The sequence below is a fragment of the Elephantulus edwardii genome, unplaced genomic scaffold (assembly GCF_000299155.1).
Source record: "Elephantulus edwardii isolate Elephantulus edwardi_28Jun2011 unplaced genomic scaffold, EleEdw1.0 scaffold00055, whole genome shotgun sequence".
In the NCBI taxonomy this organism is placed as follows: domain Eukaryota; kingdom Metazoa; phylum Chordata; class Mammalia; order Macroscelidea; family Macroscelididae; genus Elephantulus; species Elephantulus edwardii.
In genome coordinates this window covers 4480559-4504305 of record NW_006399805.1, presented here as the reverse complement: position 1 = coordinate 4504305, position 23747 = coordinate 4480559, and the positions used below count along the sequence as shown (strand labels likewise).

Below are 23747 nucleotides of genomic sequence, written 5' to 3'. Positions count from 1 at the left end.
CCGCCAACACCTACTGCAGGTATTCAGCCTCCAGAAACGTGACACAGTGAATTTCAGTGGATTCACACCATCTAGTGTATAATCTGAGAACCTAGGCTGTGTGAAGAAGAACCCACCACCAGGATGGAGGTGGACTCATTAACAACTTGCGAAATGATGATCCAATTTTGCTTGCTGAAAACAAAGACGACTTGGAGCACCTGCTGGTGAAGATCAAAGACTTCAGGATGGACGAGACCACACCACCAAGATAACAAGTGTCCTTACAACTGGACCCATAAGTGGCATCATCTTAGGTAAGAAGACTGAACTTGTCAAGGATCTAATTTTGCTTTGACCCATGGAAGCATCAGCCAAGAAACCAAATGACATATTTACACTGGGACGAGCAGCTATCAAGGACCTCTGTAAAGTGCTGATGAGCAAGGCTGTCACTGTTGAGACTAAGGTGTGCCTGACTCCAGCCACAGTGGTTCTAGCTGCCTCATATGCATATGCAGCTGGACGATGAATAAAGAAGGCTGGAGAAGGACTGGTGTCTTTGAATCCTGAGTATCAAACATTGTTTGGTGACGAATATACCATACACTGCTGGCAGGAGAAACAAATCTGTCTCAAAAGATGTGCAGCTGGGATGCCCCTGAGGAGTGAGGCTGGCGGAGGCCGTCCGTGTAGCTCTCCGCACACGTGGCAGCCCAGTCCCTAATATCTGGTAAAGAGGAGACTCAGAGAGAAAATCCTAAATACGCCTGATACAGTGGGTGCAACAATGGGCTCAACTGGTGATTGTGAGGACGTCACGTCGGGGCAGCATTTTGCTCTGTTCAGCACCGAGCCAACTTCCTGGGCTGCAGCTGAGCATGGTGATGTCCATGAGGCAAAGCACGCTGATGCTGCCCCACTGGGGACCACACACTGCGCAGCACAGGACTTCCCCTGACCCTGACAGTGCCCTTCACTCACGGCCTCTGACCGGAGGCCCGAGGCCTCATCCACAGGCATGCTGAACGGCCAGGGTGCAGAGCAATCCCAGCAGGCTTGGGAAGAAACCCCTACGGTGCCTCTGTCCACACAGCCAGAGATGGCCGGGCAGTCCTCTCAGCAGTTTAATCAATGAGAGATACAAACCTTACGTGTTACGATTCCTGCCCCCTAACAGTTTCAGATGAACAAATGTGGTAAACGGCACCCACATTGATGATAAACCCGGGAACTGAAGTAAGTGTCTCCTCATGTCTGAGGAGCGGACGTTCTCCCGGCCTCTGAGGCACATGGAAGACATGAGAGGGTCTCCTCGTCAACCCACTAGCCTCCTTCTCTCCATGTACATCCAGGATGCTGGGAGACCTGACTCAGGAGAAACGACCAACTTCTCCTAAGTGAATTCCTTACTTTCTGTTAGAGACTCAACTGTGTCCCCCAAAATCTGTTTTGTAAATCCTTTTCCTGTGTTTATAAACCCATTTAGGACTGGGGTCTCCTTATTACATTAATGGGACTGTGTTGTGGAGGGTGTGTGTGGTCTTATATCAATCCCTTCGGGGAGATAAAAAACAGGCGGCAAGCGAGCAAGGAGTGATGGAGACGAGAGAGGCTAAACGCACGGAGACGTCAAGGGGCAGAGAAGCTGGAGAACAACAGCAGTACCTCCTCTCAGAGGCAATAAGAGAAAAGTTTCCTGAGAGCCCCAAATTGGACGCCCAGCCTCCTAAACTGCAAAACCAAGCCTCTGTTAATGCCATTGTGTGGGCACTTCCATCACTAGGACCACAGAACTAGGATAACCTGAATCAGCAGGCGTGGCCTGGCAACTGGTGGAAGTAATTTGACAGAAAGGTGGAGTCAGAGAGCAATGATGGTGTGTGTGCACTTACCGGTCAAGACCACCTTTCCACAAATAACGTGCTCGCGCACACAGGTATCACACACAGAGTGCACACAGGAAACTTATGGGCAGAAAGGTTGCAAAAATAGACGGTGTGTGCACTATTTGTGTAAAGAACTTAAGATAGTATTGGGCACATCATAAATGCTCTTAAAGCATCAGCAGCTGTTGTTACTATCCTGTGATCTATTAGGACCACTGCTGCTGTTGTTAGATGCCAGTATGTCAGCTGGACTCACAGTGACCTGATGAACAGATCTATGAGTAGCCCTCACAGGGCAGCTTCCTCCTGACTTCAGCCATGCTAAGGGTCACCACTGCAGTCACTGTGACAATGCAGCTTCCTGGATCTCCCTCTCTTTGGCTAAGCCTCTGCCTTTCCAAGCATGATGTCTGTTTCCCAGTGCTGGCCTCTGCCTGACGACATGCCCAAAGCATGTGAGACCCCGTTTCGCCACCCTGCCTCTGAGGAGCACCCTGGCTGCTTGTCCTCCAGGATGGATTTGCTTTTCTTTGGCAGTGTATGGCATACTCAACTCTCTTCACCAACACCATGATTCAAAGACACCATTTCTTTGATCTCCCTTACTCACTGTCTAACTCTCACATGCAAAGGAAGCAACTGAAAACACCACGGCTTGAGCCTCATGCTCCTTACTCTTGAGCAGGCCTCCTTGACAGCAGGACTTGTTGTTAGGACAACTCCTGTTACTGTTATTACCATTGCTGCTGTTACTACAAGGCCTGTTTGGCTGCATCACTTAGGTCAACACTTAGTGTTTCTTCACCCATAAGGTGGTGACAGCAGTCCCTCCCTCCCTCCCTTCCTTCTTTCCTTCCCTGTCTGTGGCTGGAGAGGGAAATCACAGCCGTGGAAGCACATCAGTGCCACAGCCATGACCCCTTGAAGCCCAGGTCTCAGGACTGCCAGATGCCATGTCACAGAGGAATGGATGCGGCATCCTGGGGGGCTCGTCAGAAGGCTCCTTGGCACCCTGTGTGCTAATCACTGAGCAAGTGGAAGCTTCTGGGGAGCCTGGCTGGGCTGAGACTCTGTGACACGGAGGCCACAGGGGAAGACACCGGGCCCACTTCTCTTCTGCGACCAACCAAGACTCTAGCAGCGGGTAAAGCTTTAAAGGACATCATTAGACTTGTGTAACTGAATACTTATCCGCCAGCATCTTCTACACACGCATATTTCTCCAAGTCTCCTTACTGTTTGCTTGGTATCCTGAGCTAAACGTTTGAGAGTTATTTCTAACTTTACGTTCAGATTAAAATCCATTGTCAAATTGATTCCAACCTAGGGTGGCCTTCCACTGGGTTTCAAAGATGGTACATTTTAACTGGCGCATACACGTCTTTTTCCAGCAGAGAGATGGTGGATTTGAACAGCTGATCTTTCAGTTAGCAGCCAAAAATGTAAACCACTCTGCTACTATGCGAACTATCTACAATTTAATGGAGGAAAAAAAGACTACAGTTAAAGAAACTCATTTAAGAAACATTGACACCTCATTATAAAAAAAACATATAAGAGAATAATTTAGCATCATTATTAAGCAAGAGACTTTCTTAAGATGAGAAGGACAACAGCCATCTCATTTGTTTCCTTTTTATTTTTTTTTAACATTTCACCAAGGTTTAGGTAGAATTTTATAGGGCAAGCTGGTCTCCTATCCAACAATTATATACATCAGTTATAATCCCACATTTGCTTTTTCAGTCTCTTAACTCCAAGAATATTACACACATTTATTGATATGGGCTAACCAATTTACATTCTCATAAAATAAAATGAAATTTTATGATGAAAAAGAGATATACTGCAAAATATCCAAATGACAGAGCCAAGTATTGGCTCTGAAAACAAATCTGAAGGCTAACAGCATAATTGGCCTCAGTCACGCTCACTCACATACACTCATCAACTGCTGAAAAGCCTACTGAGGGAAGAGGTCTACCTGGAGCTTCACGGAGTTTCTGACTGAAGGGAGACGAGGCCTGGCCATACAAGACTGGCGGTGGTGAGGCGGAGGGATGAGTGGTCACATGGGTAAATGCCCACAGACACCACCTAGCATACACTGTGACAATCCCAACCTGGCCCAGATTATAGGCAACCAGTAGGGAGTTCTGGTGGCCAAGCAGTAAGACATTGCAATGCCAAGCACAAAGCACTTAGCTGCGATCCGCTAGGTGCTTCACAGGAGAAAAGTGGACAAGCTCCTCCGACGTCCTCACCAGCTTCTGAAAACTACTGTCTGCATGTTTGTTTGTTTTTTTTTTAAAATAACACCTAAAGTTTATTAGATGACAGCACACACAGGAAACTCAATAGTCGAGGAGCCTACTATCCGTTCCCAAAGGGATCATCCTAAGAATTGAGACCCAAGAGGCAAACCCCGGCAAAGGCCTGGTCTGCTGGCGTGTCGCTCGCGGTTAAAAGGGCTGCCTGCAGCGGGCTGGGGCCCCAGTTATGCGCAAACTCATGCTCTTGCGCAGCAGCGTAACCCCCGACACCACGGGGAGACGCGCCGGGTGTCTGCATGTTTTCCTGCAGAATCCAGGGCACTGAGCACACCACGCTCTCTATACAGTGTACAGCACAGCATCAGATGGAGACAAATTCTGAGAGGTTCCCCAGTGAAGATGGGGTGAACGTCCCTGATAAACAGCGGTGAGCCCCTCTGCTCCTCCTTCATGCTGACCTCACGTCATCCACGTCCTCAAAGCCTGCGCTCATTCAGTGATATTTAATCATCATTTGAACTTTCACTCAATTTGATGGGTAGAGGGAGGGGTGGGTAAAGGAAAAGGGAAAGATCTGGTGTAAAAAACAATGTGTACAAACTTTGTAAGTAAACCAGTATAAAAGAAAAATTTTATGAAAAAAAAATCACAAATAATCATCGACTGAAATTTGTAATAATTTTATTTGTTGTTGTTGTTTAATGCCGTGGAGTCGTAGACGACTCATAGCGACCCTATGAACGAACAGCCTGAGCACTGTTCGTACATAGAGTTTCCGGAGGCAAGCCATTTCGGAAGTGGATGCTGCTCCTGCTTCCAGGCTTGATTTAGTCAGGAAGCTCCAGCCAACACTGTCCACCATGGGTGCCCATTACCACAATTGGCACATCACTGTCACAGGCTTTAGCATCACAGCAACCACGAGTTACCTCTGTACAGCAATGCACAGACTAGTGCTATACCACCTAGAAGAATGTTTGACAGGAAGACAATTTGAACCTGGCCGAGGGCCATAAAAAATTATTTTCTTTAAAAAGAAAGACAATGGAGCAGTGGGAAAAGCCCTCCTTACTCTCTGCCTGCATCTGTCCATCAAGCACCTGTTCATCTATCCAACCATCCACTCCTTCACAAACATTTAGGTTTTTTTTTAGCCAACAGGTGCCATCCTGTGCTTTCGGAACTGGCCTTCTAGTGGGAACAGACAGAAAACAAGTAAGTTTGAAAACAATGTAATGGAGACACCTGTGCTAGGTACTGTGAAGAAAGAAGAAACAACCGATAACTGACTGGGGATCTAGTCAGGATCCTGGTGAAGAAGTGAATTCCACTCAGGCAATTTAAATACTGAGTCATGAAAGAACAGAGGCCTTGGTGGAGGTCCCTGGACACTAGCAGCAGCAGAGGCTGTATGAAGGGGCCGGGGGTGGAGGGAGGGGGTAAGGTGTCCCAGGAGCAAGTGGAGGTATAGAGGGTGTGAACTGGAGGGCTTCTGCTACAGAGGGACACAGGGACACAGACATGGACAGAACCATAGTCTGAAGTGGAGGGATAGGAGGAAGACTAGAGATAACTGCTCTCTCCTCTCTCCGCTGGCTCCCGGCCAGTGCCTCTGACTGGTAGAACCCGAAGCCACCTGACCTGGGCAGCGTGGCTCAGTCTACAGGGTTCAGTCAGCTGAAGAAGTGAGCAGGAGATCAGTGCTGAGAATGAACGGGGATGAGAGAGGTGGAGGGTGACCAGGAAGGGGGTGGTCTACTTAGAAAGGAGAGTTAGGGGAAGCCTCCCTGTGGGGGTGACATTTGATCTAAGACTGAGGATGAGAAGAGGTTCCAGCCACAGAGAATCAGGGGATGTGCTAGAGGGCAGAGGGATCACGTGATGCTTTCATCATGCCTCTTACTCTGAACCCCACCTTCAGTCCACCTCACCAGGGCATGGCGAACACAGACCCACACGGTCCAACTAAGAGAAACAGAGACCTTTACTCTACAAGCTCAGAGAAGCGGAGCGCCTGGAGCTCACACCCCTCCATGGGCAGTCTAGCGGTGCTGCTCATTTTAATACACAGAAGAGGTAAAAAAGAGGGCAGATGTATATAAAAGGAGGCGGGGGTGGGGTGGGGGGAGGCAATGGAGGCACGTGTAACTCCCTGCTTTCCATCCACACAGCTTCTCTCTGAAGGGCTCAGCTCTCCACATTTCCAGATACCCCGATACTATAAAACTGGCATAAAAATGGGCTACTGAATCCACTCTTCTTAATGATCAGAAAAACCAGTTAATATACCTATAATTTAAAGCCACAGTGCCATATTTTTACACAAACAATGTAAGCATTATTCAGTTTTAAATAAATTACGCATTAATTAATTTCCTCTGTATGCTCTACACGTTAGATGTGTGGGTGTTATTTATATGAGCACAGTATATGTGAAAATTTTAAAAAGGCAATTTCCTGTTTTGTTTTACCTCCAAGTCACCAGGCTAAAATGTACATAAAACAAATACCTAAATCCTATTAACCCGAGTATCTAGTGAGATATACATGGACATATAATTTCTGTTGTTTAGAAACCAGTTTTTGGTTTTTTTTAGATTAACAAGATTATCATCTGAATTAAGTTATCTGATTTTTTATCAAGCCTTTTGGCTGATTCATTGAAATTCACTGAGGCAGCATCATAATTCATGGGACATCTGGCCTCGGGCAGAATGGGGGTTTCCTGTGGGCAACCAGGTTAGACAGTGTAACAGGAGTTAGTCCTTTGGCCTCCAGGATACAGTCACCAACTGGAAAACTGTTCCTTTCAAGGACATAACAAGGCGTTGCCTGCAAGATAACGAGACGCATCCTCTACCACATCCAGACCCAACCAATTTTTTTTTTAAGATCTTAAGGAACTTTCATTATCCCTACATTAGTCCTAAATTTCCCTAGTGGCTGATTAATCTATTTCCTCTTGTTTTGTCCCTGATGAATCTGGAAACAGATGGTAATTTCCCCCTCTCCTTTTCTTAATTTCTGACTCTTACCAAGTCAGTGAAAACTGCTGTCAGAAAATGTGAATCCAAACTGCATGCTCACCTGGAGGAGGGGCCGCTGTACTCCTAGCACCTTCATGGTGTCGGCGTTAGCGAGGATCTTCAAAGGGTCAGAGGTCTTGGTGACTCCTTCGATCTCCTTGTTGATCTCGGCCAAGACCTGGTTGAGGAAGATGTTTTTGATGTACACGGTGAGGAATTCACGAAGAGGGCACTGTTTGGCGGGGCCAAGTCCAAGGGCATGCTCGATCTCCTGGATAAATCTGGAAGACAAACAGTGAAAACGTTACTGCGTGTATCAGATAATGGTTGCTGTCGAGTCAAATCCGACTCATAAGCTGACCCTTCAGTGGGTTATCCACAAGAGTTACATAAACATGTTGCAACACACAGAGCCCTGGGTGTACCTAGGCTTGGCTGTGTCCATGGAGAGATGCGGGGACCTTCCAGCTCATCATTTATTCATCATCGTTGTTGTAACGTGCCATCAGATCAACTATGACTCAGAGCGACCCTCTGAACAAAGACCCTGCCCTATCCTGAGCCCACTTCACTGTCTCTGACATACCTGACACCATTGCCACAGTCACTGACAATCAAAAACCAACACAACAAAACTACCGATTACTTCACTTCTTGAAGAGGAGTAGGATAAAACAGAAAACATGACTTCTAAGCCAAGGGGGCAAAGGAGAGATGAATTATTTTAAGTATGCAATGAGATGTTGCCTGAAAGAAGAATACAGGAACAAGAAAAACATGATGACTACAAAATAGAATGTAAATCTGAAAGGCACTTCCCAAAAATACTCTTTCTCATTGAAACTCTTCTACATGTATATAGAGATATTTTTGAAGAGGATGAATGAATGTTCTCTAAATTCAAGATGATACAAGAAGAGTTGGGAGGTTAAGAAAGGGAATGGGGATGGGAGTTGGGGGACCAAGGACCTCAACCTCATTTGTAATGATTTATTCCCTTAATTGAAAAATGCAAACACGTAAGACTTATGTACCAAAATGTTAATAATTGTCCATTCTGGGAGATGAGTAGTGGACATTTATTATTCTTTGTCCTCACTTGCACAGATTCTGTTGTTGTTGTTATGTGCCCTCAAGTCATCTGAGACCCATTGTGACCCTATGTACATCAGCACTGAACCCTGCCCTGTCCTGAGCCAGTCACCGATTCTGACACACCAACTCCCATTGTCCCAGTTATTGTATCAATCCATCTGATCTGGGGTCTTCCTCTCCTGCACTGTCCCTCCACCCTTCCGAGCATGATTTCATTCTCCAAGCACTGGTCCCTCCTGGTCATGTGCCCAGAGTATGTGAGACAGAGTCTAAATCCTACCCTTCAAGGAGAAAGATGGTTTTACTCTCTCTAAGATAGACTTATTTGTTTTCTTGGTGGTGTAAGGTATGTCCAAGACTCTTCTCCAGTATCACAATTCAAAGGCATCAATTCTTCTGTCATTCTTAGTCATTATCCAGGTCTCTGATGCACAGCAAGTAATTGCAAAGACCATGGCCTGGATTGGATGCACCTTAGTCTCTAGACTGACATCGTTTTTAAGATGTGCACACATTTCAGGTGCCACATATTAGCTAGCCCCAATCCCACACCAACAGGGTCCAACTTTCAGTTCACTCACTCACTGCCTTCGAGTTGGAACCAGCTCCCGGTTGACCGTCCAACAGGCTTCTGAGGCTTGCATATCACACTGCCTTGGGTAAGCAGCACAGGTTCCCACCAGAGTCCCTGAAACACTACACAAACTGCTGCTAGCTCTCCAGTTCATGCATCCCGACCCCAGGAAGAGCTGGGCATCATGATCAGTAGCCAATCGCATCACTTCTTCCAAAGTTTGTTGGGGTCTGGCCACTGCACCAGCTCTGTGCGTCAACTCACATTGATGGCTACAGCCAAGTGTGTAGATGTGCTGTCTCCTTGCCTTTTCATGATACAACCATGTGTTATTTTTGAAACTGGCTAATTCAAAGAGAAAATAGACTAATGAAGATACAGTATAGCACGAAATTAAAGTAGGTAACACGGGAAGATAACCTTAAATACAAGGAACTGCAGGGGCAACCATGGACTGTGGCCATGTTGGCACTGTTACATTGTTACTGAGTGGACTGTGGCAATGTTGGCACTGTTACATTGTTACTGAGAGGCTTATGCTACCACAGTGCAGGGAAGTTCTTAACATCACTAAGGAAAGTACCAGTGACCAGAGGGATGGGGAAAGATTTTTCAGAGGATGTGAAGGCAGGAAGAGAATTTCACCGAGAAGTGTTTTTGAGAAACCCTCAGAGATATTTTGTGACATGATGGAAGTAAAGAACCCAACACTGGTAGTTGATTGAAACAAAGAAGGGGGTCTGGCAGCTCCCCAAAGCAGACAGAAGCAGCTCACTGTGTTCAACATGAGAGGGCCCCCAGCACTGCTCACACGCTGTTTCCAAGACTGGAACAAAGGAATGAAGAACTTTAATCCCTAGTGCTTTAATGTTTGTGTATTCAACATACATTAGCTTTCCTACTTTTCACTTCCCTGTAGACTTATCACAGCCAATGAGAGAGGTTTTAGGATTTGACCTCCCAAACTATGTAAAGGTCATGGGACCACGAGAATTTCCCTGGTGACTGCAGAGGCTGCTCTGTATTGCTTCACCTTGCATGGTCCCACGCCAAAAAAATGAGACCAGAATGAAGGCAAGAGGCAAATGATAAAGTAGGAAGGCCTGTTTGCAGCAGAGATCATAAACGAGGGCTGGAATTGAGCAAGAAAACACAGGCAGTTTAGAGTAAAAGAAATAAATGTAAATGGTTATAAAACATGAAAACATTTTTAATCTCACTCATGGAAGAAAAATTTAAAGTAAAGTATGCCAAAACACTCTTTCCCCCCACTTTTGGAATTGGCGAGTCTAAAAACCTTGAAAAGACATTATTTCAGCACAGGTGGGGGCAAAGCTGCACTCTAATGTACCAGGAACAAAGATGGTCCAAATCTTTGCAAAGGCTAATTTGCAAAGGCTAATCATTCAGAATTACACATGCATTTCTTCTTGACCCAGAAACCCCGCTCTGGAAGCGCCTCCCCACAGCTAGAGGTGAATATGGAGGAGGTGATGATGGATACATAAGTCATGTGGATTCACTGCAGCCCAGCGTTTATGACAAAAGACTGGGAAGAACACAGGGGCCGTCACAAGGGAACCTAACAGTACAGACACAGGCCGGATTAGGGCACTGAGCAGTATAGACACAGGCCGGATTACTGCCTCGCTCCCCTGAGCCCAAAAGTGGAAGCATGTGACGCACTAACATGAAATGATCCATCTCCAGACATACTGTGAACTGAACAAAGCAGAGTATGAAACACTATGAACCGCCAGTACTTGCCACACTAGTCTTAGCGTAAGAAGTGAATGACCTCATTTGTTTATTTTAGCATAAAGACAGACCCTCTGGGCAGATGCACAGTACAATGACTAAAAGTTAGTCCTGTGAAAGGTGGAAGTCGAGATGCGGCTGGAGGAGGAGTGGGACCGAGAGGTCGCGGAGGTAACTTTATCATAATTTGGTTTTTCAAATCTTTGAATATATTTCCTATTCAAATAAAATTAAATCAGAAAATAGAAAAATTACCTACACATATCAGAACCTACATTTCACAAATTGCTTTCTAATTAGAGCACATTTAAAGTCAGCTGCACAAATTTTCATTAAGGAGAAGAGCTTAATCACTAAAGAGTTTCATTTAACTACTAAGTCAATGCTTTACATGGAGTCCTGGGTTACAACTGTCTTGTTCGCATGCACACAGTTACAAAGTCTCGTAGAAGGCCATTGTAACAAAAAGCTGAGCTACATCAAGTTCACAGTAACAAAGGGACACTACTTTGCGAGTTGGGGGAAAAAATATTTTAACTTTGTAAGTAGCATGTTAAAAGGAGTTCTGATGCCAATAGTCTATATAGGCAGTTGCGCTGTTAACCCAAAGGTGGTGGCCTGCTGGCAGTTTGAATTTACCAGAATCTCTGCGCAAGAAAGATGGGCATCCTCCTCCTATCAGGGCAAAAAGGTCTGATTTTGGTGGCTTTTTCTTAAATTTTAGCTTTATTATGTTAAAGGCTATTCAGAAGTGCTTCTTAAATATTTGAGGTTTTTTTAAAATGTATATGAAAATAATACTAGATATTATAAGAAATATTCAACTAACTGACACTAGATATGAATTATACCTAATTGTTTGATTTACACACTAATTCAGTTTTGGAGATAGACTTAGGAACAGAACTTGTGGGTAATCGAGGGACTGCCTGTGTAGTTAATCTTGTATCTCACCAGCTAAACAACCCATTAATTCTACGTGCGTACAAGAGCGAGCGAGAAAGTGTGAGAAAATGGGGGTGGGGGTGGAAGATAATTTTAAGATTATCACAAAGAATTTTAGAGAGAAAGTGAGAATGGAGACGCTAAGAAAAAAACAGAAAAAGACTGTTGTAACCAATGTTGTCAACATGGGAAGGGGAAGAAAGTCATGGTCAAAAACAAAACAGAAGAGATCTTTACAAAAAAGAGGCAGAGTGCAAGAAGGCAGGGACAACGGAGAAGACAGTCAGCCATGACCAGTGTGCCGAATCGTGGTCCCCACGGCCACCATACAGGCCCCTTCTTCTCTGATGGGATCCCAGGCAGTCTTTACCCCCACCGGCATCTCACTATGCTTCGACCTCTGAGGGAAAAATGAATGCTGCTACAGTGATTGGGCGAACACAGCAGAGCCCTTTCCATTTTGTTAACACTGTGGGATCAATCGCGAGATCATTACTCTTCTCGAAGGCACTTCGAAAAAGTATTTTGAACAGAAGGTCTCTTATCCCTTCAAGGTCTGTGTACATATCCGAAGGTCGTCCTGATTTAGCACTTTCACTGGTCATACTGCTCTGAACAGACCGGCAGAAGGGCCTACACTGTCCACATTTTCCTTCCAGGCTCTCCTGTGCTCTGAGGTAGGAAAGCCTCTCTTGGGGTGCTGAGGGACCGTTCCCACTCTTCTTGCTGACTGACTGCTTTTGGATACAAAGAATTTATTCCCTAACACACACACACACACACACACACCCTGCCCCCCTACAATGACACCTCCAGGCCGATTGTGCCTTCTCCAGCTCCAGGGAATGCGGTCATCATGCCCTTAGACCTGCACAAAGCTGAAGGGGCTTATTGGGCAGGAAGCGTGGCCCCTGTAGATTACATTGCAGGGGGAGTGATGAGGAAGGTCTGAGAAACCCCTCCATCCTCCATGATCGAGGGGGACCAGGATATTCAGTGGACACACTGCCCTTTCTTAGGTCTGAGGGGCACAGAATAGGGAGCTTTGCACAACTCATTTTACTTGGATCCACAAACACCACCAACAGAAGTCCCAGAAAAGGAATCACACGTTGTATTGCATTGGATATTCACCTATTCAGGCTGCAAAAGACCCCTTTAAAGGATGAAAAAATCAAAGATGTCACTTTGAACACTAAAGTGGCTGAAGCCATGGCATTTTCAACTGCCTCGAGTGCATGTAAAACATGAGGAATGCATATGACAGACCAAGGAGACTTGACGTCTTTGATTTATGGTGAAGATTAAACACAGTATGGACTTCCCGAAGAACAGACAGATCCATCTCGGACGAAGCACAGCCAGAAGGATCCTTGCCGGCAAGGATGGTGAGACTTTATCTCACTTACGTTGAACCAGTCAGCAGGGATCAGACCCTGGAAAGCAGGTTACAGGAAAACCCCTAGTGACGCAGACTGGCAAAGCAGCTGCAGCGATGGGCTCGGGCACAGCCATGACGGGACAGTGCAGTGTCTGCAGAGGGTCCTGTGACTCACAACCTCGACCCTCTCAGTGGCACCTTGCTTGCTTTATGACTCTTACACCTTTTTTTAGCAAGCAGCTGGCCCTCGTTAGAAATTCAGAGCAACAGTTTATTCCTGTATTTCAGCGACAAACCAATGTAGGAATGATCAACTGTCAGCAGGGGGTGACAGATGTGGACAGGGACAAGTGGACACTGCTCACCACCATGCCCTCTGCTCACTGCCATGCCCTCTGTCCACCACTGTACTCTCTGCTCACTTCTATCACCTCTTCTCACCACCACGCCCTCTGCTCACTGCCGTGCCCTCCGCTCACTTCTGTGCCCTCTGTCCACCACTGTACCCTCTGCTCACTTCTATCCCCTCTTCTCACCACCATGCCCTCTGCTCACTGCCATGCCCTCTGCTCACTTCTGTGCCCTCTGTCCACCACTGTACCCTCTGCTCACTTCTATCCCCTCTTCTCACCACCATGCCCTCTGCTCACTGCCATGCCCTTTGTTTACCATTGTACCCTCTGCTCACTTCTATCACCTCTTCTCACCACCACGCCCTCTGCTCACTGCCGTGCCCTCTGCTCACTTCTGTGCCCTCTGTCCACCACTGTACCCTCTGCTCACTTCTATCCCCTCTTCTCACCACCAAGCCCTCTGCTCACTGCCATGCCCTCTGTCCATCACTGTACTCTCTTCTCACCACTGTGCCCTCTGCTCACTGCTGTGCCCTGTTTACCACTATACCCCCTGCTCACCACTGTGTCCTAAGGGCCTCAAACAGCCGTGTGATAGACACTCTGAAAGGAGGTACCTCCTGGGGCCTCAGGGGGTAGAGTTGACTCAGTAGCAACTGGTTTTGACTTCAAATCACATCTTCTGAAAGTAAGGCATGGCCTTTCTGGCCACAAACACTCTTGAGCCAAGAAATGGCTGGCGGTGGGGGGAAATTAGCGGAGAAGTCTAAACAGACGTTTTTAGAAGAAAGAACTCTTCCCCTCTCTCTCCATAACCCCAACATGAACATTAAAATGAACTCATTATGAGAGTATTCTTGGTTCTTGTCCATAGTCCCAGATGGTCTGATGCACTGTGACTTGGCCGTTCATCCTCTGCTGTTTCACAGAATGTTATAAACCCATTCGATCATGCTCAACTCAACATCATCAAGCTAAACAGCCAGTAAGACTCAAACCAAACTCATTGCCATGGATTTGTTCATGCTCATGTATCCGTCCACTGTGTTTCCAGGGCGGGAGTGGTTACGGAACGAGATGAGCTGTGTTTCTACTGATGGGGTGGCTGGTGTACTTGAACTATATACCTTCTGGTTAGCAGCCCAACACACTGTGCCACCAGAATGCCGAGAGACAACGGCCTCCAGGCTTTCATATAAATAATTCTACAGTGAAATCTTCATTTTGCTTCTGATGAATGATTTCCACAATTTTTTACAAATATACTAAGTGTAGGTCCTCAACATTTCTCATGGACAATTCTATCCCTCCTTTATCTGATAAGTATTTAAAGTCATCTGGTGAATGAGATTCAAGAGGGACAGTGAAGGGTGTAGGGTTGTTGTTAGGTGCCGTCAACTGGACTCTAACTCAAGGTGAGTCTGTGAGCCCAGCCCAGCCCCTGCCGTCCTTATCATCTCTGAAATTCTTGAACCACTGATACAATTAATCTTGTCAAAGGTCAGCTTCTTTTTCACCGCCCCTCCACCTTTCTAAGTACGATGTCTTTTCCCAAGGATTGGCATCTTCTAACAACATGATCAAAGTATGAGCAGAGAGAGATCATCAAAAAGGCCCAATATTCCAACAATGTTCCTAATCGGCTCTACAGAATTAAGGAAATATTTGATTATTTAATGCTGAAAAAGACTCTCATTAGGAAAGAAAACAGTTCACTCCAAAGTTAGGCTTGAACCCAGACAGAAACCTGTCAGGAGGGTATTAGCTAATCCAGTGAAGAACTTTTACACTGAGGGTTTCCTATCGCTGGAAAGGATGAAGAGGCAAACCTGAGATACAGGTATATCTGTGTTAGTGGGGAAGAGACAAATGAGAGTCAAAGGAGAGGATCCACAGTGTTTCCCGGAGAGCACCTCACTACAGGATTCTGAGGGACCCTATTTGGATCTGCCGCCCAAACCTAAGGTTGGAAAGAAGGAGAAAGAAAAAAGAAAATAGTAATAGCAGACTAGTTCTCATTGCATGTGACGGTTTAAGCCATTAAACAGTCACACACAACTCTTATTTCATAAATCCCACTATTGCTATTTGTAAATATTTAAACTGGAAATTTCCTTTGCAAATTTTTAGCAGCCAGGGGACCTCTAAGAGCAAGCCCCTCTGAAGTGCCTCGGTTTTTCTCTCCTTAATCTTTCTTTCAGGAAGGATGCATCCCTTGGAAGGTACACACCAGCACGCATTTCACCTAGTGATTTCAAACATTTTACCTTGATTTTATTTCTATCTAGAGAAATAGTATATGAATTAAAACTCCACTCTATCTTTTTTGCAAAGCCTCACGTGGCCTAATGGTAAGGAACTGCACTGTTAATCTGAAGACACATTGTTTGAATCCACCAGCTGCGCCTAAGGAGAAGGAAGGGCAATCTCTTCCCGTGTTATTACTGCCTCGGAAAACCTGCTGGTGGGTCAGCTTGGGGTTAGTTCCAACTAGACAGTACACAACAACAACAACAACAACCACATGCTGATCCCAAGCTCCTTATCAGACAGCCCTTTCATTGCAAGCTCCACTTCTCCCAATTCCTCTCAGCCAAGAGTTGCACTACTACGGATGGAGAGAGCCTTGAACACAAAGAGCCTGCCCTGCATCTTAGAAGCTGCAATGAAAGAAGTTACCCATTAATCTGAATGAAAACAACCGATCACAGTAAAGAAACATTCCTTACACTCACACCATGAAATTGTTTACAATCCACAGGCAACATCTTCAGGAATGAGTTAACTGGCATCATGTGCCTTCGGATCGATTACCAAGAAGAAAACAACAGCCTCACATTTTATGGTGTTCATGCCAAAGACATGTTAGCTTGAACCCAATCCTGAAAAAATCATTAGCTTCCCAGAAAACCAACCATCAAAGGCACAAATCCCAGAAAACGCAAGTGCAAAACTCTGGCTTTTTCAGCAAAGGGATTCATATATGAGTCTATCATAAACAACACATCACAATATTTATTACACTTTCATGCACACATTTCTATACAGTCTGACTCTTTCTGTGTAATACCTAACATTTTAACTCTTCACTTTGATATTTTATGGTCACTGATCACACGTAAGCCTTGACTGACTGTTCAGGCTGAAAACAGCACACATAGCGTTTATTGGGAGGCTGGTGGATTTGCCCCCGGGATCCACACAGCTGCATCCGTTAGGCCTCAGGCTCTTGCATTCTGCAGATCACTCCTTGTGGGAGTGTGGTGGTCTCGTTGGTAGGATATCGACCATTAACCCAAAGGCCTGGCCTTTCATCAGCGGTTCAAATTCATTAGTGGTTCCTGGGGAGAATGAAGAGCAATCTCTCTTCTGGTGCAATTCAGAGTCTCTGAAATCCTCTGGAGGGTCAGCTATGAATTGGTTCCCAGTTGGCCTTGAATTCCCCATAATTCCCAGCAGAGATGCACCATGCTTCCCTCCATTAAGAAACTCTGAATCTCTTCTACCACAAAATAACTCTGAAGACTTCTTGTTATCTGAATCAACGTTTGTATGTGAAAAGACCTAAAACCCACAGGTCTGGAGAAGCATTCAATAATAGTCAGCCGTCTGTAGTCAGGCAAGTTCAGGGCAGGTTCACGGCGGCAGAATGCTGAATACAGGGACGTTCAGTGAGGTTTATGACTCCAATTACATGTGTGGTGGTTGTGATCTACCATCAATTCAGACTCACAGCTGACCCTCTAGGGGGTTTTTCAGAGGGAGTAAATTACACAAGAGCTGACTGCCCACTGTTCCTGCACAGAGGTGGATTCGAACATGGACCTTTGGACTGCTCAGCACCACTCCTTATCACTAAGCCACCAGGGCTCCCAGTGAAATGCTGTTCACAGGTGAGTCATAAAAGAAGCTGAGCTCTAAAAGTCTGAATTCAGAAATGGAATTTGTATCTTGGATTCTGTGGCCAGAACACAAACAGTAGCAGCATTGAGCACAGCCCTGAACAGGACTGACGGGGGAGCTGCCAGGAGAAAAGCCACTGGCGGTCGACCTCCCTGCAGATCCAGGAAGAATCCTCAGCGGGCAATGAAAGTGGCTTCGGGTGTCCGGCTTTCATACAGGAATCAGGACGTGTGCTGGGGGTGGAGGGGGCAGAAAGACAGTGCTGAAAGAATGGCGGGGTTCTGGATTCCCATACGTCCTGTTCATTGCTGAAGGGACCGGAGGGCTTTATGAGAGCACAGTACACTCACATCCAACCATGCTTCATTTGAACAAAAAACAGAAACGAAACAAACAAAACCCCAAACAAACAAAATAAAAAACCACCCTCTTCAGTCCAAAATGTGCTGCCATGTACGAGTCCAGTTTTGCATCTGCTACTTCTAGGATGGGAAGTAGGTGTCTGGAGAAAGAGCCCTTGAGACCACAGGGTCCCAGAACAAGAGGAGCTGCGTGAAGAGGCCGCCCAGCAAGCATGGCTCCTTTAAGAGACAACCGTCCCTTCCTCAGTCTGCACTCAGATGTGACATTTAAGGCACAGGAGGAAAACTGGGAAACAACTTTGGTAGAGGAGAAGAGATGCCTCCGAGGGACTGACTGGAGATGGATTCAACTTCCTTGGATTATCTGCCTCGAAAAAGATCATTTAGAAATGATTTAGAAGGGACTCATCCAGAAACAGCAGCAACAGGCATATTCGAGACCATAAATCAGTGGAACATGACAACTGGAGGAAAATCCATAAAGGTTAATGCACTTTGGAGCATATTTGCCTCCTAATTCATGGGAGGAAGTCATCAGGCCCATCAGGGAGCAGCACCTCCCAACAGTCTATAATTGCTCCCGCTGAGTGTGAGTGCCCTGTGCCTTTTGTATGTAAAGATTTTCCAGAGAAAAGTGCAAAATAAGCTCATCACTGCGAAGTCCAATCATGCCCACAGCCCACACCCTTGCAGACCATCTGCTGCTCTAATGAAATGAAGAGTCAGGACTGCACTTATTTATAGTAAGTGAGATTCACGCCCAGGGACGGAGGAGAAAAACGGGACCCTTAGGAAAGGAGAGAAGAGAATATGAACAACAACGTGTGGGTGTGGCAGGCTCACAAAGGCATGTGCCTTTAAAAGAATCTTGCCACGAATAGTACTCCGCAAGTAACTGGTGACTGCGCTTAAATGAAGGAACTTTCTTTAAACTGACACTTGTTTAAAACTTAGCATAGAATTTGGAAATTGAAATGACTCAAATGAAAAACCTAGGTAGCAGACAATCATTTTTGTCTTCATGAAATATGCAAATAAGTATATGAATGAGTAAGGGCAATTGATACAAATCTCAGAGACAAAATTATAATTCCCTTGCTTTTCTAATAGGTTTGAAATTTTGTTTTCAACATTTCAATTTATCTTATTTCAAAGACAAAGTTGGTAGGAAATTTTTGGAGAAAACCTGTCACTTAATGCAAAATGTCTATCACATTCCCTGGAAATAACCATATTCTTTTTTTTTATTTCAGGTGTGCTGGATCAGTTTGACCTTTAAATTACATTAATGTGAGACACAGAGGGAATAATCCCACGTGCTGCTGTATAAGATATCACTGTGCTGAAAACTGCTTACATATCCTAAGCCCTTACCATGTCCTGATACTGTAAGGCATGAAGACATGGAGAAGCTCAAGAACTTCCCAAGATCAGACATTAGTAAATGATGGGGCCAAAATGAAGTCTAGAGGCCACACTGGACTTGATCATGACTCGAGACCCTGGACTCCTCTGGCATCGGTGCTTCTCAAATGGCATCCCCAGGGTGTGGCTTCTGAGGCATGAGAGAAGAACTGGCCTCTGAGTTGTAGTGATGGGCTATCCCACGGACTGATAAAAGGAAACGATGCAACCAATGTGCTCTCTGGAGGCAAGAACAGTGACACTTCATCTCACATACTTTGGGCATGTTGTTAGGAGGGCTCAGTCCTTGGAGAAGGGCATCGTGCTTGGAAAGGTGGAGGGTCAGAGAAGGTAGGGAAGGCCCCTGAAAAGATGGATTGACACAGTGAGTGTAAGAGTGGGGTCAAGGACCTCAGAGATGGTCAGGATGGCACAGGACAGGTTCACAGAGTCACGACGAGTCACACCTGGCACCCAGCAACAACAAAACAGGCCACATCATTCCTCGACGTCTTTATGTGAATTTTCAACCACCCTTTAAAGATTTTAATCCAACATTCTCTTGATAATTTCAAAGTTGAACTTTTCATTGTTCTGTTCCACTGACATACTGGTTTTCTTCTTCTTTGTTCTTACTCATTCCAATTACGCAGACTCTATTGAGTTGCTGTGGTGGAGAAGAGGCCCATGGACTGCCAAAAGAACAAACATTTATGTTTTGGACAAAGTGCAGCCAGAACAGTGAAGCTTCGTCTCACATACTGTTGTTTTTCAGATCTACTGTCAATATGGTCATATGAGTTGTACTCAACTCAATGGCACAAAATAACAACAGTGTGAAATGCCCCCTGCAATTTCCTTTGATTTGTTGTCTTGTTATGTATCCAAGAAGTTTCCAAGATCAACAGACATTCTCTTTCTATCATCTCTCAATTCACCCACTTGTTCACAATCCCATTTTCTTAGGAATAGCTGCAGTGTCCACCTCACGTTACATACTATTCTAGATGATAGACCTCTACAAAGAATTATGCCCTAGGGAGTGTCAATCGCACAGCACATGAAAGGAATGGTGTCACCTCAATCAGTGCCATGTTACAGCCCTGGGAGAAGTTGCAATGTCAACCTTTCTGATATCCAGCACCTGAGCCCAAGCTTTTGTTAAATGAGATGCTACAGATGGATGAACAGGACTCAATATATGGTAATTCTTTTCCAATTTTCCTTTAAACAGTCTCCTTACTTGTGCTCCCACCTGTAATCCTTTCTTCCTCCAATTTACCAGACACACAGCTATTGCAATAACCTCACAAAAGCACAGAATAGAGAACTGCTTACAGTTTTATACACCTGCCCAGCTCCCTTCTATCTCCAGGCCTTTGCAAACGTTTTCCCGCCTATCTAGAATATTCTCTCCACACCTCTGTTCTGAATGTTCAGGTGCCCTTTAATTGCCAGTTCAAATGTCACCTTTTCTTTTACATCTGGATTGAATGTCCTTACACTCTACTCCCATCAAGGTCCACAAGCCTGTTCCATGAAGATGACTGTGCTCTGTACAGGACTGTAAGCATGTTGAAGGGAAAACATGCATTCCTGTCACTGTACATGGTACCTGGTATCTAGAAGGAGGTCAAACATCATCTTCATGTCCACTCAGCATCAAACCACTTGGTGACGTTGGTATACTTACTGGATTTTGGTTTGTCTTTAATCTATTCCACGCTCTTTCTCTTGATGTTCACTTGGTTTACTTTCAGACCACCTTTGCATTTCCTAAATTCTGGCACAACAGCTAGAATGGAGGTTTGAAAAATTACCATTGTCACTGCCCCCTTCTTAGCAGTGTCAATTCAAAGCTAAAACTAACTTGCTCATACAATGTTCTCTAATCTCCCTAATCTCTTAAAGCGATTTTCTTTCTTTAAACAACTTTTAAATACTTCATTTTAGAGCATTAGCTCCACTGTGCCTATGCATTTCCTGGCTCCTCCTAGTTACTCTCTTGGGCAACATCAACTTCACCTGGAACATCCTTGCCTCATACTCAGAGCCACGGACACTCGGGGGCGCACACTGGCCATAGTTACTAAGTGTTGTAATAAATGACAGGATTAGACACTAGTCATAGAACTCAGTTAGACTCACTTTTTAAAGAAGTTGTAATACACAGGTTCTTTTAAGGGTATGTTTTAGGGAAGCAATATATTTGGCTAAGCAAGATGGAAAAAACAAAAGACAGTTATTCTATTGAATAACATCATGTTATAGGCATCAACCAAAGACTGGTTTTTTAAAGGAACTCTGAGCAAGTCAAAACCTGCTCCTCTATTCCCTAATGTAAACTTCCAAAAACCTGGCCCGACTTGTGCTTTACTGGAGCATCTATCACAGAAGTCAAAGACTGGAAGTCACTATGGTACTAAACATTGGTTATTTCAAGTGTCAAAAATATGAATCACACGGCTGGTGAATTAAAATGACAGGTTTGCTGGAGGAGACAGGCCAGCCACTAGGTTTTCTCCTCCATGAGGCCCCAGCGGGGCACGTGTGGTCATGCTTAATACATGATGCCTTGGAAAACGCAGTCTGCATCCCCTGTAATGAGTAAGACTATATGGCAGCTCTCTTGTTTCTGAGCTTAGCTTATGATTATTTCTTACCCAACTCCTACGTTTATTATCACTTGATTAACTGCCAATCGGAGTGCAAAGTTCTCTAGGAAGCACTTAAAAACTCTGGAAAGATCTCTGAGTCAAGAATTCTGACATATGTGCGTGGCAGACAGTTCTTGCCTTCTAGACTTTTCTATCCTTCTTCCATTCACATGCTTCATTTAAGTCAGTCATGATAATCTCATCTCGATATCAGCCCTCTCTTCTTCCATGTCCATATCCTCTGTCCAGAAGTATTTATACTATTTATACTATGTCCAGAAGTAATGATCTTACACCAACATTCATTTTCTAGGATGGTTCAAAAAATATCCTCAACTTTACCTCCCACAGAGCCCTGCACTTAGAAGAGATTATCCACATCCTGGAGTCTCTTGCTTTTGCTCATATGTGTGGTGGTACCACAGATTAAGCATGGGGATACTAAGGTGCAAGCTTAGACATTCAAATCCACCAGGTTTTCCTGGAAGAAATACGTAGAGTCAGCTTCTGTAAGGATTTGCAGAAACCCAAAAGAGTTGTTCTACTCTGTCCTATAGGAAAGTGATGTTTTATATACTCTCAAGTCAACTGTGACTCAGAGACTCTGGGAACAACAGAGCAGAACCTTGCTCTATCACTTGCTATCTTGAGTGTGAATCAATTGAACTACAATGGCATTGTTGGAGAAGGACATTATGCTTGGAAGGGTGAGTGACAGCACAGGACAGAACGACCGACACAGTAATGGGAGGAATGGAGGTAGGTGTGTCGGAGTTGGTGAGACTGGCTCAGGACAGGGCAGGGCTCAGAGCCACTGTACACAGGGTTGCTACGAGTCACAGGTGACTAAATGGCACACAACAACTGCCATATTGCTCTCAGGGGGTACCATGGCTAGATGAGTTAGAGAGACAGCAACTTAATATCAAAAGTTAATTAAAAAACCAAAAACCCAGAAAAAATTTCCCACTCATTGCTGTTGAGTCAAAGCCGAGGCAGCTGATCCTCCGGTGGGTTTCCAAGGCCTGAGGTTAGATGGTAGATACAAACCACCAGAGAAGCAAGGCCTTTGAGTTGGCCCCAAAGCCTACGGGCCAAGCCACCACAGTTTCCTGAGTGTGAACTTAAGCTATTTGTTCTTTAAGTCACTTTAGTCCGTATTTTCTTCTCATCTTGTCTTCCTGCAAAAGGAATCTGAGAATCATTTCATTTTTTTATAATTTGCTTCATAAATATCTCTATTCATTAGAAATTGTTTCTGCTATTGTTAGGGGCAACTGAGTCATTCTTCTTGACTCAATTAGTTAAGTGCTGTGCCAACTTAATCCAACCCAACTCAACTCAAACAGATGAAATCCACAACCCGAGTCAAGCCTGACTCCCAGCCACCCTTCATTGGGTTTCTGAAGCTGGCAATCTTTACAGTAAGAGTCAGTGTCTCTCTCTCTCTGTTTCTCTCTCTGTGTGTGTCTGTCTCTCTCTCTCTGTTTCTGTCTCTCTGTCCCTCTCTCTCTGTCTCTGTACCTCTCTGTCTGTCTCTCTGTCTCTTTCTCTCTCTCTCGCTGTTTCTTTCTCTCTGTGTCTCTGTCTCTCTCTCTGTGTCTCTGTCCCTCTCTCTCTGTGTCTCTCTCTCTCATTCTCTGTCTCTCTCTGTGTGTCTCTCTCTGTGTGTCTCTCTGTCTCTGTCCCTCTCTGTCTCTGTCCCTCTCTCTCTTTCTCTCTCTCTCTCTTTCTCTGCCCCCCTCAGAGCACTGATAGATTCAACCCACCAACCTTCCAGTCAACAGTCCAACCACGCCATCAGGGTTCTTCAGACAGCCGTTCAGGCCGTTACAGTCCCTAGCATTGCATTTCGCTCAAGTGGTAAGGCTAAGTCAGAGTTAAAAAGTCTGCTTATAAATCAGGAGACACAGAAAAGTCTAGATTATTACATTTGTATATAGAATTGTTCAGAAAAAAATACAACCTCCCAGCTAGTTGATGCGTCTTGCAGCTGAGTATCTGTCAATGGTACAGACATTAAATGATGGAATACGCAGCATTTCCAAGGAAAAACTAGATATTAGAGAAGCATTGCAGCGACAATATTATCAGTTCCTGCAGAACTGATACTCCTCTGGATTGTGCTGGTGACAAATCTCTAAAACC

At 45.0% G+C, this 23747-nt stretch overlaps 1 protein-coding gene across 1 annotated transcript in view; it reads right to left on the bottom strand.

Annotated features, from left to right (window-relative positions):
* EXOC4 (exocyst complex component 4) overlaps positions 1-23747 on the bottom strand; it is an 877780-nt gene that overhangs the window by 241329 nt on the left and 612704 nt on the right. Inside the window, exon 11 of the mRNA XM_006887139.1 lies at positions 7229-7448. Coding sequence (XP_006887201.1) covers positions 7229-7448 — 220 coding nt within the window. The remainder of the gene's footprint in view (positions 1-7228; positions 7449-23747) is intronic.